Source organism: Bos javanicus, chromosome 28 (assembly GCF_032452875.1).
Source record: "Bos javanicus breed banteng chromosome 28, ARS-OSU_banteng_1.0, whole genome shotgun sequence".
NCBI lineage: Eukaryota > Metazoa > Chordata > Mammalia > Artiodactyla > Bovidae > Bos > Bos javanicus.
Genome location: NC_083895.1, coordinates 11,533,882 through 11,552,328, shown reverse-complemented (window position 1 = coordinate 11,552,328; position 18,447 = coordinate 11,533,882). Strand labels below are relative to the sequence as shown.

Genomic DNA, 18,447 nt, shown 5'->3' with positions numbered 1-18,447 from the left:
CTTATTGTCCTTGTTCTAATTTTCTTGTTAAATTTACTTTTTGTCTATCTCTTTGGCTGTTACAGCATTGTTTGAAATCAGTACTAGTTATATAAATGTTTCTGAAAATTAGGTTGGAGTCAATTTTATGTCTGTTAAACCACCAAAAGGAACAATTCAAGTAAAACAGAAATTTTGATTTCTTATGGCATTATTGCTGCTGCTGCTGCTACTGCTGCTAAGTCTCTTCAGTCGTGTCCGACTCTGTGCAACCCCATAGACGGCAGCCCACCAGGCTCCCCCGTCCCTGGGATTCTCCAGGCAAGAACACTGGAGGGGGTTTATTACACCACACTAATAATTAAGAACTCCAAAATAATTAAGGACACTCCATCAACAATTGAAAATTAAAACTTAAATGAGTTTCGATTCTTAATGCAAAAAGGGTCAAGGTCATATAAGAAAGTGAATGCAATTATAAGTTAAGTTGATTTAACCATTATGCAAATAACCTGAAACACTATTCTAAGAATAAGCAATAAAACAGATAATAAACCATTCCAATTTCATTCTATCAAACCAGATAAACTACAAATCTACTTAAACCAACCCTCTAAATAGAAAAATTAAATTCTAGGGAAAATATATAACAATGCAATTATCTCCTCAAAATAAAACAAGGAGCTTCTAACATGCTTTTTGTTTTTCCTTTATCCCAGGAAATCGGCTTGTAGTCTATTTGCAGGTTTGAGGATTGGGCTTTGAAAAAGTGCAGCTGCTAAGTGCAAAGGTAAGCTGTGCTTGCTTTTTACTGAAGTGCTTCACATCACTCTCTGGATTAGAACTTTTAATTCCAAAACTTCATGATGACCATGTTTTTGTAATTATTCTGATCCTCAAGTCAAGTAAGAATTACTAAAGTGACATTAGAGGAAAAAACAAAACAAAAATAAAACACCTGATTATTTGCTGTTTAAAAGAACAAAAGCCAGTCATGTCCTTTCCTTCTTTTATTTCCTATCATTTTCTGTAGCTCAAGTTTAGGAGACATTCAGGTAAAAATAATCTCTATGATCTGACCCATCACCATGTTAAGAACATGGCAGCTGGTAAAAGCATCTAATGGAAAACTAGTCTATCTTACCAGAAATAAAGTGTCCAAGTTAGGTGAGAAGTCAGATTCCTAAAACCCTGTATTAGCTAACCTATATCTAAATTAGTGGTCTTTAGTTTTAGCATTACCTTGATATATTTTATAAATCATCTATATTTAGTTTTCTTTTCAGTTATTCTGGCTTTGGGAAATGATTGTAGTTTAGTTAGGCTAATCATCCCATAGACAACAGTTAGAAAATTGGAAAAAAATATTTTTTAGAATCTGTTGTTGGGCATTTCAGAGACCAAAAGCAGAAAGTGAACAGCAGACTTTTCTCTAAAGACAAACAGTACCCAAGTGATTGGTAAGATGTAGCCTTCGCCTAGGGGCATGCCCTGTGCAATTTGCTTGGAGCTCAAGTAGAAGAAAAGCTGCTGCCTTATTTGATACTTAAGGTATCAAAGGACACAGTTTCGGGCTCACAAGCAGACAAAAAAATTAGACGAGCTAAATCCTGGATGTGAAAAGTAGCCACAAAATCTGTTTATGCAATCTGCCAATTCTTGTTAACCACTATACTATGCACACCCAGGGGAGGCCTAGTAAATAGCAGCAGCTAGACTCCAAAATAACTGAGCACAAACAGTACGAGCAACAGCCTACTGCCAAAGAAAGAAGAAACTGGAGCTGCAGTTCAGCACGATTCACTGCCTGAAAAAACCAGTCACTCCTCAGAAAAAAAAAAATAACCCCAATCCCAGCATTCAAATAATCCTACTCATGAATGCTTGGAAAATCTAATTTCCGAATGAATATTCATATGGTTCCAGAAGTTTAAAAGATCAGCCTGAAAAATAAAAAGTGATGTTTTGGCATTGGGTATGTCAATCTGGCTCGTGACCAAGTCACAGCTATGTCTGAGCAACTGTTCTCCTTAAATTATATATACTGGACATAATATTGGAGATTAGACTCATTAGCAGATTTAAACTAGTCCTAATAGCATTATGTTTTAATTATATGGACCAGGTAGTTCAAAGAGATTCTTCTAGCATTAACTGAAATTTTCCTTAAATGTCCCCAAATTATCCTGTCAAGTGGCTGAGAGAAAGAAGACAAGGGCCTACACCCTTAGATGATGGAGTATTTTGGTACAAGCCAGTTCTCCTTAAGACAAATAGTGGCTAAAGTTATGAGAGTTAAAAGGGCAAAACTTAATTTATTTGCTTCTATACAGGGGCACATTTTGGCAAAGAATAGCTGGTCACTGTGAAATATGAGTCTAACAATACTACAGGTTAAGAGAAATGGCTGGGACGGACAGGCCAGGTCAAGCTTAGCCCATCCAGGGCAGAATTGCAAAAAAACACACAGCTGACTTGAGTCCTGATGTTCAGAAGCTTCATGAGGAAAAACTCCAGTGGGTGGGTTTGTGGAGAGAAGGGCTTTAAAACTTTTCCTGTATTGGGAGATGTCAGCAGCTTGTAGAAGGCCCTCTATTGTCTCTTCACTAACCTTAAACCAGGTACACCCATGCTCTACTCATTTTTGGCCCTAGCTAACCTTTCAAATCTTTTCATCACACAACAGTTTGCAACTTGTGGGTTCTTTCCCTAAATCAAAGAAGCAGAAATGAATAAGTAATTAACAGATGACCAGATCACTTCCCTAGCATCCCCTTCAGAAATCTCACAAATAAACTGTGTGAACAAGAAAAAGAAAGTGAAGTTGCTCAGTCATGTCCAACTCTTTGCAACCCCATGGACTGTAGCCTACCAGGCTCCTCCATCCATGGGATTTTCCAGGCAAGAATACTGGAGTGGGGTGCCATTTCCTTCTCCAGAAATCTCACAAATAAACTGTGTGAACAAGGCAGTATATAAAGAAAGATCACGAGAAGCCGATGAGCCTGCACACTGTGGGGGATGGCCATGAGTCTGACCCCTCATCTCAATGATTCACCAGATTACTTCCTTCAGTTCAGTTTAGTCGCTCAGTGGTGTACGACTCTTTGCGACCCCGTGAATCACAGCACGCCAGGCCCCCCCGTCCGTCACCAACTCCCGGAGTTTACGCAAACTCACGTCCATCAAGTTGGTGATGCCATCCAGCCATCTCATCCTCTGTCATCCCCTTCCCCTCCTGACCCCAATCCCTCCCAGCATCAGTCTTTTCCAATGAGTCACCTCTTCGCATGAGGTGGCCAAAGTCCTGGAGTTTCAGCTTTAGCATCATTCCTTCCAAAGAAATCCCAAGGCTGATCTCCTTCAGAATGGACTGGTTGGATCTCCTTGCAGTCCAAGGGACTCTCAAGAGTCTTCTCCAACACCACAGTTCAAAAGCATCAATTCTTCGTCGCTCAGCCTTCTTCACAGTCCAACTCTTACATCCATACATGACCACAGGAAAAACCATAGCCTTGACTAGACGAACCTTTGTTGGCAAAGTAATGTCTCTGCTTTTGAATATGCTACCTCGGTTGGTCATAACTTTCCTTCCAAGGAGTAAGCATCTTTTAATTTCATGGCTGCAGTCACCATCTGCAGTGATTTTGGAGCCCCCCAAAATAACGTCAGCCACTGTTTCCCCATCTATTTCCCATGAAGTGATGGGACCGGATGCCATGATCTGAAGTTTTCTGAATGTTGAGCTTTAAGCCAATTTTTTCACTCTCTACTTTCACTTTCATCAAGAGGCTTTTTAGTTCCTCTTCACTTCCTGCCATAAGTGTGATGTCATCTGCATATCTGAGGTTATTGATATTTCTCCCGGCAATCTTGATTCCAGCTTGTGCTTCTTCCAGCCCAGTGTTTCTCATGAGGTACTCTGCATATAAGTTAAATAAACAGGGTGACAATATACAGCCTTGACGTACTCCTTTTCCTATTTGGAACCAGTCTGTTGTTCCATGTCCAGTTCTAACTGTTGCTTCCTGACCTGCATATAGGTTTCTCAAGAGGCAGGTCAGGTGGTCTGGTATTCCCATCTCTTTCAGAATTTTCCACAGTTTATTGTGATCCATACAGTCAAAGGCTTTGGCAGTCAATAAAGCAGAAATAGATGTTTTTCTGGAACTCTCTTGCTTTTTCCATGATCCAGAGGATGTTGGCAATTTGATCTCTGGTTCCTCTGCCTTTTCTAAAACCAGCTTGAACATCTGGAAGTTCACCGTTCATATATTGCTGAAGCCTGGCTTGGAGAATTTTAAGCATTACTTTACCAGCGTGTGAGATGAGTGCAATTGTGCGGTAGTTTGAGCATTCTTTGGCATTGCCTTTCTTTGAGATTGGAATGAAAACTGACCTTTTCCAGTCCTGTGGCCACTGCTGAGTTTTCCAAATTTGCTAGCATATTGAGTGCAGCACTTTCACAGCATCATCATTCAGGATTTGAAACAGCTCAACTAGAATTCCATCACCTCCACTAGTTTTGTTCATAGTGATGCTTTCTAACACCCACTTGACTTCACATTACAGGATGTCTGGCTGTAGGTGAGTAATCACACCATCGTGATTATCTGGGTCATGAAGATCTTTTTTCTACATTTCTGTGTATTCCTGCCACCTCTTCTTAATATCTTCTGCTTCTGTTTGGTGCATACTATTTCTGTCCTTTATTGAGCCCATCTTTGCATGAAATGTTCCCTTGGTATCTCTAATTTTCTTGAAGAGGTCTCTAGTCTTTCCCATTCTGTTGTTTTCCTCTATTTCTTTGCATTGATCGCTGAGGAAGGCTTTCTTCCTGGTCTCCCTTTAAAAGCTTTCACTGCCATGTAGAATCTTCAGAGGTGGTTTTGGGGGTTGCTGAGTCCTCCATCTCCCCAGACAGCTAGTTATTCTGATTCAAGGCAACCTTTCTCTGTATCAACGTTTGTGACTGTTGATTTTGTGAGCAGCAAGCAGCAGACCTGATTCAATAACAGAGGGTCTTTGAGGAGCTTCCATGGGGACAGTGAAACAAGGATACAGAGCCTTAGAAGAAGCCCTCTAAAATCTTGTACTATATTTTCTCTCCCCTGGAGTGTGGACAGAACCAATGAACATGAAGGGGAATCACTTCTGTGACTAGATTGTGTTACACCACGAAGGCGAAAAGACTCAGCAGATGTAGTCAGGGTCTCTATTCAAGTGACCTGGAGCAAATAAAATGGGAGGCTTCCCAGGCTGACTCACACTTAATCGGGTGCGGTCTTTAAAAGAGGATTTAGGCTTTCCTTAAGCACAGAGACTACAGTGAGTCCCATGGATTCCATTCTGCTTACAATCTTCCTCTTCAGGACATTTGCACTTCAGACTCCTTGGCCAGCTTTCCAATCTCAGAAAGCAAGTCCATATAAAACATCCCTTCATATATATGTCTCTCATTCTGGCACTCTCTCTCCGGTTAAACTCTGACTGATATGCTACTACTAAGTCACTTCAGTTGTGTCCGACTCTGTGCGACCCCATAGACGGCAGCCCACCAGGCTCCCCCGTCTCTGGGATTCTCCAGGCAAGAACACTGGAGTGGGTTGCCATTTCCTTCTCCTCTGACTGATATACCTCATCTTTTTTTTTTTTTTTCATTTTTTTGTTGTTGTCTTTTCTTACTTCATTTTTAAGGGCGTTGTTTTCTTTCTAATTTTACTAGCAAAATCTGTTCATTGCCGACAACTACAAATACCTAAAGGTATCAAAAATTAATGATCAGCTATAGTCCTCATCTCTCCCAGACATAACCATCATTAACATCTTGTTGCATTTCTTTCCAGCATCTCCATTTTTAAACTTGAAGTATAATTGGCCTACATTATGTTAGCTCCAGGTATACAACACAGCGATTCAATCATAATGCTATACATTACAAAATCATCACCATGATGTCGAATTACCATGTGTATTATCTAAGATACTGCTGCTGCTGCTGCTGCTGATACTACAATATTATTAATTATATTCCCCATGCTGAACATTTCATTCCTATGACTCATTGATTTGTAACTGGAAGTTTGTACCTTTTAGTCTCTCTCCCTTCTGGGAACCAATAGTGTTTGTTCTCTGTATCTAGGAGTCTGTTCTGTTACGCTTGTACATTGGCGTTGTTTTTTAAATTCTGCATACATATATATACATAAATATATAAGTGAAATCGTACAGTATTTGTCTTTCTCTGACTCAGCAGCATACCCTCTATGTCCATCTATATTGTTGTAAATGGAGAGATTTCTTTTTGCAGATGAGTAACATTTCATCATATGTATTTGTATGTATACCATATCTTCTTTATCCATTCACCTATCGATCGGCACTAATCAATGTTAATGTAAATAATGCTGCAATGAACACAAAAATGCATATATCCTTTCAAATCAGTGAAACACCTCATCTTAACCACAGATGGTTTCACCAAGCTCACTGTCAGGCTTAATGTTCTTTTTTTTTAATTTTTTTTAAATTTTATTTTATTTTTAAACTTTACAATATTGTATTGGTTTTTCCAAATACGAAATGAATCCACCACAGGTATACATGTGTTCCCCATCCTGAACCCTCCTCCCTCCTCCCTCCCCACACCATCCCTCTGGGTCGTCCCAGTGCACCAGCCCCAAGCATCCAGTATCGTGCATCAAACCTGGACTGGCAACTCGTTTCATACATGATATTATACATGTTTCAACACCATTCTCCCAAATCTTCCCACCCTCTCCCTCTCCAACAGAGTCCATAAGAGTGTTCTATACATCAGTGTGTCTTTTGCTGTCTCGTACACAGGGTTATTGTTACCATCTTTCTAAATTCCATATATATGTGTTAGTATACTGTATTGGTGTTTTTCTTTCTGGCTTACTTCACTCTGTATAATAGGCTCCATTTTCATCCACCTCATTAGAACTGATTCAAATGTATTCTTTTTAATGGCTGAGTAATACTCCATTGTGTGTATGTACCATAGCTTTCACTGCCTTCTGATCCAGCAATCCCACTGCTGGGCATACACACTGAGGAAACCAGAAGGGAAATAGACACGTGTACCCCAATGTTCATCACAGCACTGTTTATAATAGCCAGGACATGGAAGCAATCTAGATGTCCATCAGCAGATGAATGGATAAGAAAGCTATGGTACATATACACAATGGAGTATTAATGCTCTTTAAAATTACCATAAAAACTAGAACAGAATTTCTCTTATCTTCTGTAAAAACATAGTGGGCATTACTTTCTATTATGCTATCAAAACCCTTTGAGAAACACCACTTGAATGCAAGAATTTATTCTGAATTTAATCCTGATTAAAAGCAAAAATCCATCTGCATTGATAAACAGCATATAACTATTTTGATAATAAAAAAGCCCAAGTTATCCATTTTGATTTTAATTTTTAGATATTTAATCAGTCACTAAGCAACCATAATATACAGGTGATCACAGATGAGCAACATTTTTTTTTTATCTGCTTCTGCTGCTGCTGCTGCTAAGTCATTTCAGTCGTGTCTGACTCTGTGCAACCCCATGGACTGCAGCCTACCAGGCTTCTCCGTCCATGGGATTCTCCAGGCAAGAACACTGGAGTGGGTTGCCATTTCCGTCTCCAATGCATGAAAGTGGAAAGTGAAAGAAGTCACTCAGTCATGTCCGACTCTTAGTGATCCCATGGACTGCAGCCTACCAGGCTCCTCCATCCATGGGATTTTCCGGGCAACAGTACTGGAGTGGGGTGCCATTGCCTTCTCCCTTTTATCTGCTACTCATTACTAAATCACAAGTTTTATCATTAAAGGGGGCTTTAGATTTACTATTAATACTTAGGTTCAGAGTCTAGATCTGCCACTTAACTAATCTAAGCCTAAATATAGTCATCTACATAAGGAAGATTAAAAACAGTATCTAAGCTTTATAGGTTTGAACTAGGATTAAATATGGAGAAGGCAATGGCCACCCACTCCAGTACTCTTGCCTGGAGAATCCCATGGACAGAGGAGCCTGGTAGGCTGCAGTCCATGGGGTCACTAAGAGTCGGGCACAACTGAACGACGACACTTTCACTTTTCACTTTCATGCATTGGAGAAGGAAATGGCAACCCACTCCAGTGTTCTTGTCTGGAGAATCCCAGGGACAGAGGAGCCTAGTGGGCTGCCTTCTATGGGGTCGCACAGAGTCAGACACAACTGAAGCGACTTAGCAGCAGCAGCAAGATTAAATAAGAAAACACATAAAAAGGACTTAGCACATTACTTGGCACATTATAAACTGTTAGCTTGACTCTTATTTTTATTGTGTGGGTCTATACATTTTAAAGCATCTTAAACATTTTTTGAGCCAAGAATAAAAATCTCAAATAAAAACATGCTAAAACTATGTCCTAAAAATATTTTGTTCTATTTTTACAATTTGCTCCATAATCCTTGTAATCTCATTGGAAGTCTTATTTGAGGTTGGTATTCCATCATTTCAATAGCCAAAGGTTTCTATTCATGGTTCATGAAAGGAAAAAGACTGGATAAAATCACCCACAGAGGAATATTTCAGTGGTATTTTAAGCTAAAAAAAAAAATGACATCTTGGGGGCAGTGTAATACAGGATAATTGTCAACCTACCTACCTTATGATAAAAACTGACATTTCAATACACTAATGTAACGGTTTAAAATTCTAGGAGTAGAGAAAATGAAGAAAAGGTCTATGAAAACCTGCATGAATCAAACTGAATTTTTCATGATATAAAATGCTTTCTTTAAAAAAAAGACCAAGGATTTCACAATATATATGTGCATCAAAACATCACATTGTAAATCTTATTTTCACACATTATTAAATGTCAGTTATATCTCCCTAAAGCTGAGGGGGGAAAAGGGACAACATCAGTGATATAAATTGTCTTTCACTTTATTGTGTTTATTCTGAATATATCCAATCATCAACAATTGTTGATTATTCTGCAAATCCTGAATATGAGAATGGCTAGTGAGTATTCACATTAGTACAAAGATATCCCAATGACAATTTTAAAAATCGCTGCTTATATTAAATAGCAGAACAGGTTTTTAAAGCTGTTCTCAAAATTTTAAGTAAGAATGATCTTGAAGTGAAGTGAAGTGAAAGTTGCTCATTCATGTCGAACTCTTTGGGACCCCACGGACTATACAGTCCATGGAATTCTCCAGGCCAGTATACTGGAGTGGGTAGGCTTTCCCTTCTCCAGGGGATGTTCCCAACCTAGGGATCGAACCCAGGTCTCCCACATTGCAAGTGGATTCTGAGCCACAAGGGAAGTCCAAGAATACTGGAGTGGGTAGCCTATCCCTTCTCCAGCAGATCTTCCTGACCCAGGAATTGAACTGGGGTCTCCTACATCACAGGTGGATTCTGTACCAACTGAGTTACAAGGGAAGCCCAGAATGATCTTAATGTTTTCTTAAAAAAAAAAAAATATATATATATATATATAATATATATGTTTTAAGAATATACTTTCAAAGCAGTTTCACACAATCATAGGTAAGGGAACGCTAATGTAAAATAAGGGTCCTTAAGAGGTGATTTTTCACTTCAGAATTTCTAAAACCATACCCTTTATTCTAAGAAAAAGTTGGCATTTTCAACTGTTCTAAAACAGGTTTAATTTTTCACCAGTAATAAAAATTTGGCTTACAACATGGTAACTGTGTCAACCAATAGTCATTTATTAATTGTATACTCAAAGTACACCAAGAATCAAAGAAATATCTTACACATATATCTTTGCCTTCCAGAAATATAAGTACTCATTATTTTCATTGGATATAGTACAGCAAAAATATGTAAAAATGTAGCAAGCATTTTCAGCTTGTCAGTGGCATTAAGGGAAAACAAGAATGAGATACACCTTTAAGAAAACGTGATTATTTATTCAAAGGCCAGGGACCATGACCAAGTATGATGCTTAACAAAAGGATGAAAGAAATCCTTTACCTACATCATCTTTTCTAAAACATTAACCGTATAAAAACAGTATTTTATTTTAAAAACATATTATGTCATCTATAACTATGAACTGTACTTTTACTCTATTTTAGAGTAAAAAAACTGTACTTTTTTTTTAGAGTACTTTTAGTACTTTTAGTACTAAAAGTACTTTTATTTTAGAGTAAAAAAACTGTACTTTTACTCTATTTTACTCTATTTTAGTTAGTTATTTTAGAGTTAAAAAAACTGTACTTTTTTTTTAGAGTACTTTTAGAACTTTTATTTTAGAGTAAAAAAAACTGTACTTTTACTCTATTTTACTCTATTTTAGTTAGTTCTAAGTTCAATGCTTTTTTATTATGCAATTGCACCTTTCATCATGAATAATTTTTAATTTTCATAATTAGCCTTATTAGTATAAAAATATGTATATAGTTGTTAAAGACTGAAATACATACACTCAATAGTTGTTTCTGAGTGATGGATAGTACACAATTTTAATTTACCCCTCCCATATTTTTGCATTATTTCTTTTTAAAATCTTCTATAATGATTACACATTATATATAATAGAACAAAGTAATTTTAAAAATAATAGACTTACTGTCTTGACTTCATAGAAAACACTTTATTACGTTATCTGTCAGTGATTTTAAAATGAAAATTCTGTGATTTTAAAAATAAGATTTCCCCAAAAAATTAAAAATAGAGTTTCCATGTGCTCAATTGCTTCAGACATAACGGATTCTTTGAGACCCTATGGACTATAGCCTGCCAGGCTACTCTGTCCATGGGATTCTCCAGGCAAGAATACTGGAGTGGGTTGCTGTGCCCTCCTCTAAGGGTTCTTCCCGACCCAGGGATCAAACCCGCATCTCCTGCATTGCAGATGGATTCTTTACTGCTGAGCCACCAGGGAAGCCCCCAGAGTTACCATAGCATCCAGCAATCCCACTTCTGGGTATTTAACCAGAAAAACTCTAATTCAAAAAGATACAGGGACTCCTATTTTCATAGCAACACTGTTCACAATAGCCAAGATATGGAAACTACCCAAATGTCCCGCAACAGTTGAATGGACAAAGAAGATGTGGTACATACACACACACACACACACACACACACACACACACACACACACTGGAATACTACTCAGCCATAAAAACAATGAATGCCATTTGCAGCAACATGGATGGCCCTAGAGATTATCATACTAAGAGAAGTAAGTCAGAAAGAGAAAGTCAAATACCATATGATATTACTTACATGTGGAATCTAAAATATGATACAAATGAACTTATTTATGGGACAGAAACAGACTCACAGACACAGAGACAAACTTACAGTTGCCAAGGGGGAGGGGTGGGGGAGGGATGAAATGGTAGTTTGGGATTAGCAAGTGCAAACTATTATATATAGGATGGACAAACAATAAAGTCCTACTGTGTAGCGCAAGGAACTTCATTCTAAAAATCATAATGGAAAAGAATATGAAAAATAATGTATATGACATGTACAACTGAATCATTTTGCTGTACAGCACAATATAACACTAAGTCAACTATACTTCAATACAATAAATTAAAAAATAAAATGTTTTCCTTGATTTCACCTGTTTTCATGACTCTCAACCACGTTATATACAAATTGATCGTGTGTTATTAGCAACCTGTGTATTAGAGTGGTTCCATGAATGTGGGCTCCATACAGGAGACCAGTTTTAGAGAAATCAAACAGTTCATTGGGTTTTCCAGGTGGTGCTAGGGGTAAAGAACCCACATGCCAGTGCAGGAGACTTAAGAGACCTCAGTATGATCCCTGGATTGGGAAGATCCCCTGGAGGAGGGCTTAGAAACTAACTCCAGTATTCTTGCCTGGAGAATCCCATGGACAGAGGAGCCTCGAAGGCTACAGTCCACGGGGTTGCAGAGAGTCAAATATGACTGAAGCAACTTAGCACACACATATGCATGCCAACAGTTCATTAAAAGGCAATATTGAAATTCCAGTTCCCTGTGCTTTCAATGTCAGCTATGACAGTATAAAATCACCAAAAGCCAGAAACAGAACCTCTGAGCAGAGACCACAGAAGAATCTGGTCAGTAAAAATTCTTCATATGTAAATCATAATGCTGACAGAACAAAAGCAGAGAGATTTATGGGGAAATGTTTCAAAAGCTATTGCCTTGTGCGAGAACTGTTTTGAGATTTTAAAAATATTCATAGCTTTTGAGTCAGTATTTCTGCTTCAAGGTCTCCCCATGAAGAAAGAAATTTAAAATGTGCACAAAACTTATGTCCAAGTATGTCAGTACAATGGTTGAATTTTTTAACGGATTTTTTTTGTTACAGAGGAAAAATGGCTATCATAACAGTCAAAACAACCAGAGATTTTTTTAAGTTAAATAAAAATGTTCCCCTTGCACTCATATTCTCATATATCTTCCCTTTTGATCGGTTTTTTAGGTTTATTTTTTATATTTTATTGAAGTAGAATTGATTTACAATGTTGTACTAATTCTCACTGTACAGCAAAATGATACAGTTTCACATATATGCACATTTTTTTCTCAAATTCTTTTCCATTATGGTTTATCACAGGATATTAAATATAGTTCCCTGTTGTACAGTAAGACCTTGTTGTTTATCCATTCTCTACATAATAGTTTGCATTTGCTAATCTCAACCTCCCAATCCTTTCTTCTCTCTCCTGCCTCCTCCATTTTGATCTTTCTAAAGCAGTCAAAATTAAAAGATTAGTACAGATTTTTCACATCTAACATATTGTCATATACAAACACACACACTGGGGTCTTTTTCTTCAGTTAAAAAAAAAGTAAGATTTTAAAATTGCTTTATAATTTGCTTTTTTTTACTCAATAATATTATGATGGATATCTTTCCAAATCAACATATTCTCATGGCTAATGCCACTAAGTTACCAACTCTATTAATATTTGTTAAACATTTGAGTCTTTACCAGGTTTTTTTTTTCCCCATGGCAAGGAATGATAAAGGTAATGTGCACAGTTTTATTTTATTTCTATAAGAAAACCCCTCTCATTTAAAATGCACTTATATAGAATGTTGCTAGATCAATGGAGGCATGTATGCAAGACATTTTTAATGTTAATATATGTGTCTGTTTCGTATTTGCATTTCCACTGGAATAACCCAGCCCCTGCTTTGCTCAGTTCAGTTCAGTTCAGTCGCTCAGTCATGTCCAACTCTTTGCAACTCCATGGACTGCATGCAGCACACCAGGACTCCATCTCCATCACCAACTCCCGGAGTTTACTCAAACTCATGTCCATTGAGGCAGTGATGCCATCCAACCATCTCATCCTCTGTTGTCCCCTTCTTCTCCCGCCTTCAATCTTTCCAAGCATCAGGGTCTTTCAAATGAGTCAGCTCTTCGCATCAGGTGGCCAAAGTATTGGAGTTTCAGCTTCAACATCAGTCCTTCCAATGAACACCCAGGACTGATGTCCTTTAGGATGGACTGGTTGGATCTCCACGCAGTCCAAGGGACTCTCCAAGAGTCTTCTCCAACACCACAGTTCAAAAGCATCAATTGTTCGGTGCTCAGCTTTCTTTATAGTTCAAATCTCATATCCATACATGACCACTGGAAAAACCATAGCTTTGACTAGACAGACCTTTGTTGACAAAGTAATGTCTCTGCTTTTGAATATGTTATCTAGGTTGGTCATAACTTTCCTGCCAAGGAGTAAGCGTCTTTTAATTTCATGGCTGCAGTCACCATCTGCAGTGATTTTGGAGCCTAAAAAAGCTAGAGGCATTCATTTACCTCCTGGAGAAGTAGGACTGTTATAGTAGAAAGAATGAAAAGAGAAAGATTGTGGAGGTATTCAGCTTTCTATAGTAAAATAGGATTTCTGAAGACTATAGGAATGTGATTGTTACAGAAATAATGAAAAGAGAAAAATGAATTTCAGATTTCTCCAGCAGTAACAGGAACCGAGGAGACCACAATTAGACAATAGTGTCAGGCAGCTGCCTGGGAGCCTGTAGAGCGGGTAGGAGAGTGCTTCACTACATGAGGTCCTGGGGAACTCTGACAGCCTTGGGGGTGAATGAGTGACTAGCCAGTCCAGGGTTCCAGACCTGGAGATCAGGCCTGGTTATTGAAACCCATCCTGGGTAGTGGTTTGGAGCAGAGATAACCTCATGTTTACCAGCTCTTCTATACACCCAGCTAAGTGACTATCCATAGAAGGTGGGCAAGTGACTCATCTCTCCTGCCTTTAGTTTTTCCATCTGTAAAATGGGGATCCTGTTTCTCAGTGAGATCACTTATGGAAAATATTCATCTCAAATTGTAGACTTACCGAGAATCACAGAATGGTAGCAATTATCATCTTTAAAAGGTGAAGGATTTAGGAAAGAAGGGGTCCCTGCTTCCCAGTGCCCTCAACAAGATTTAGAAAGGCATGGACTATCAGCATCTTCCCTACCCCTAGTTGAGACCAAGTGAGCCCTCATACGTTCTGGGTGAATAAATGTCCACTTCCCTTCTTTTAGACTTCCCTTTCTTCCACTATCTTAGTTCAGTACATTTTATTACAGTTGAATGTTTGGCTTTTTACTCAGAAATATCTTATTTGTTACTCGATTTTGAAATTTTTAGAAAATATTATTTGACTTATCTCTGTTTTACTGGAAGTAATCAGAGCACCTTTTACTTTTCCTCTTTCGCCTCCAGTTTTTGTTAGATATTCATTTACCTTTTAAATGCCATGTCTTGAAAAAATTTCTAATATTATTTCAATGTGATATGCCTGTTCATATTTTTCCCCTTCTCTGGGATTTTATTTCAGAAGATATATTTTGCTGGGATGTCATGCATTTCTTTGCACTTTTCCAATTTTCTGCCATCTTTTTTTCTTGAAAAGGGCTTTCACCATCAGATAACTGATCATCTTTGGCAGGCTGAATTTTTTGTCTTTCTGGACTGAGGGATTATCAGTGGACAAACTAGTAAATTCCCAAGTCTTGAGGAAGAAGCCCACTGGCATCAAGTCTGTTCACAATGTGATCAACTGCACACTCCAACTATAGAGACAAGGAGCAACTAACTGCCCACCTGAAGTCCACCCAAGTTCTCCCCCCTTCAGAGCTCCCCCGTGAGTCCCAATAACAACTACAAATGCTGATCCTGTCTCAGATTATCCACTGGAACTGACCAGCCTTGTCTGTTTCCACCAGAATGAATAGGGACCTACACTGGCTGTCGTTCCTGGAAAACTTGGGAGAACTCATCAAATCAGAAGCATCTTCCACCATTCTGTGTCTTCCAAAGGAAGAGAACTAAGAGCATGGCATTAGGGATGTAAACTCAGGCTACCAGCTTTTCAGAGTTACTTCTGGTCTTGTTCAAACATACCTTTATCTGTAACACGGGCATATGCACCTCTGGGACAAAGCTAACCAGTAATTCAACACCGTTTCTAACACAATGACCAAATTTCACAATAATCATTAAATTAAGGACAGAAATATACAGTTATCTTAAAAAGGCACGCAACAGACACTTGGCATCTGTCAAGTGAACAAGTGATTTTCAGCTATTCCTGAGACACGTGACTATTCAGGATATGTGCTGTTTTGCTGAGGCATGGTTAGCAATCCACTGCATGCTGGGATTGGTGAGCTGGGAATCTCTTAAGAACCCGTCTGCCAATGCAGGAGATGTAAGAGACCCAGATAAGAGACACAGGTTTGATCCCTGGGTTGAGAAGATCCCTTGAAGCAGGAAATGGCAATCCACTCCATTATTCTTGCCTGGAGATTTCCATGGATAAAGAAGCCTGGTGGACTACAGTCTGTGGGGCCACAAAATGTCAGACATGACTCAGCTTCAGTCTATGGGGCCACAAAAAGTCAGACACGACTCAGCTACAGTCTATAGGACTACAAAGAGTCAGACACGACTCAGCTCACACACACACACACACACACACACACACACATTAGGTACTGAGAGAGTCTAACTGTGCACCAGCATTTCAACCTGACTTTGATGTGCACTTATTTTGTCTATTCTACTCAACATCTACTTCAGAGGAATTCTCGTGAAAGAGCTAAGGACATTCTTAGATGTTTTGTCCTTACACGGGATTCAACAGACGTAAGAAGAAAGGTCTGTATGGAAGAGCACATGTGTAACCGAGCCTGTGAGGAAAAGGGTCTGCTGATGTGCCCCTTACAGTGTTATGCAACAGCAGCACAAGGTCTGTGCTTACTGCATTGTCAATGCCTAAGAAAACTAAAAGGAGTTGGATGGATATGCTACATGAAAATAACCAAAGAACGATAAACCAAGTGAAACACCTGGGTAGGTTTTAGTGGTTTAGGAAATGGGTTTGACTGAAGAGGAATGAATAGACGAGAAACTGGGAATTTAGAAATTTGTGTAAAACATACATCATTTTCCTTTGTATTTCTAACATCAAAGGAAATGCAGTGGGAAATCCAAAATTATATCTCGGTCTTACCTTGGAAGATCGGAAGGTAAATGCAGTTGATTTGACATCAGCTTTTTCTTTGTCCATGAGTAGAAGGCTTTTGTCTTCCATGAGACTCAAGTATTTTCCTGTTGTGACATGGCGTAGTCGAAAAGGTTGTCCCCACCTTATGTGGCTTCCACTCCACCTAATAAAAAATGTTAACACTTGATCCAATAGCAAACACAATGACAGGAGAAACAACAATTAAAATGTATGTGTCGGACAATGAACAAGGAGGTTTGACATATACTGTCTTCTTGAGTGTTTCCAAAAACCTTATGATGGTGGTATATTTTTATTTCACAAATAACAAAATGGTTATTTGGAATGGTTATAGGTAATATTCAATGTCATGTAGATAATAATAAGTAGAAGCAAAATTTATCTCAAGGTCTTCTGACATTAACTGTAATACTATCCACACCAAACACTACTAAGACGACTAAGAACTTGTGTTTTGAGTTAATTTCTAATCACCAGTCACAAATAAAGACATTATGAGATTAAAATGACACTTTAAACTCATAAACTAGGACTGACTAGTTTTTTGTTGGATTTGAACAGATTTTAGGCAAGTGGTATTAAAGTCAATGCCTAATTATGTTAAACTGGAATTCATATATACAAACTGAATTAGATATTTATCTGAAAAAAAGAAATCTCATCCTATGCTTTAAATTTTAATAATATGGAACAATGATGTCAATAAAAACCAAGGAACAAAAGAGACAAATGAAGAAACTAAATTTGAATAGTGGTCAAGAGAAAAAAAGGCAAGAAAAATTAAATGCAAAACACAGAAAATGCAAACTAAAGTTGCATAAAAAAGATAAAAAGCAAAGTTGTGATCATCAAAATCTGCTTTTAAAAATAGTGGATTTCAGATAGAGAAGAAAAGAAAAATGAAGATACAGACCATTCTCACATTGTACAGAACTGTGTTAACTGAAAGCTGTACAGAACAGAACCTTGTCCTCACTATGATAAAGAGTGGAAAGAAGGTTCCAGTAATGGAGACTTAGAGTTATCATGCTAGCGTGCAAAGCAAGGACAGCCTCTTATCAATGATAAGAAATGTGCTAGAAACCAAATACTTTTTTTTCCAATAAAGTAAAAATAAAAAAGAATCACCGTGCCCATAAAGCCAAGAAAAAATAATGATGGTAAAATTGCTATCAGACAAATTAAAATTCAAGGCAAAAAGTATAAAGGAGATATTATTGTTGTTATAGAGTTATTAAGTCATGTCCAACTCATTTGCGATCCCATGGACAGTAACCCGCCAGGCTCCTCTGTCCATAGAATTTCCCAGGCAAGATTACTGGAGTGGACTGTCACTTCCTTCTCTAGGGAATCTTCCTGAGCCAGGGATCAAACTCACACCTCCTGCTTGGCAGGCAGGTTCTTTACTACTGAGCCACCTGGGAAGCCCATAGAGAGGATACAGTTGAGTAGGATATACTATAAAAAGAATGTACTATGTCACGAAGCTTCACATGCCAATGGCAAACAGAAAATGAAACACAAGACACAAAAGCATAAATGTTTAAAAGATAATTACAGTAGAAGCTCTTACCACTACAAAATGAATCAAACTGATAAAAAGTAAATATTCGAGGATTCCAGCCTGGCGCACTGCAATTCATGGGGTCGCAAAGACTCAGACGACTGAGCAACTGAACTGAACTGAACTATGATTTATTAGTTAATAGACTTCTTTTCATACAGAATCATTAAAAACTTTTAGATTCTATAAATTACGAACACTATTTTTTTTTTAGATTTGCAGTAGATTTATTAATGCCAATTTTGTTTCAATAAATTATCTTTAAGTCAATTTTATGCTGTAGTTGAACTATAAACAAAGCGGAGCACCGAAGAATTGATGTTTCTAAACTGTGGTGTTGGAGAAGACTC

At 38.0% G+C, this 18,447-nt stretch overlaps 1 protein-coding gene across 7 annotated transcripts in view; it reads right to left on the bottom strand.

The window, feature by feature from the left end:
- RYR2 (ryanodine receptor 2) overlaps positions 1-18,447 on the bottom strand; it is an 830,734-nt gene that overhangs the window by 425,517 nt on the left and 386,770 nt on the right. For all 7 annotated transcript variants that reach the window (XM_061404941.1, XM_061404935.1, XM_061404936.1 and 4 more), the window contains one exon: positions 16,519-16,675. In XM_061404941.1, the coding sequence (XP_061260925.1) occupies positions 16,519-16,675 (157 nt within the window). The remainder of the gene's footprint in view (positions 1-16,518; positions 16,676-18,447) is intronic.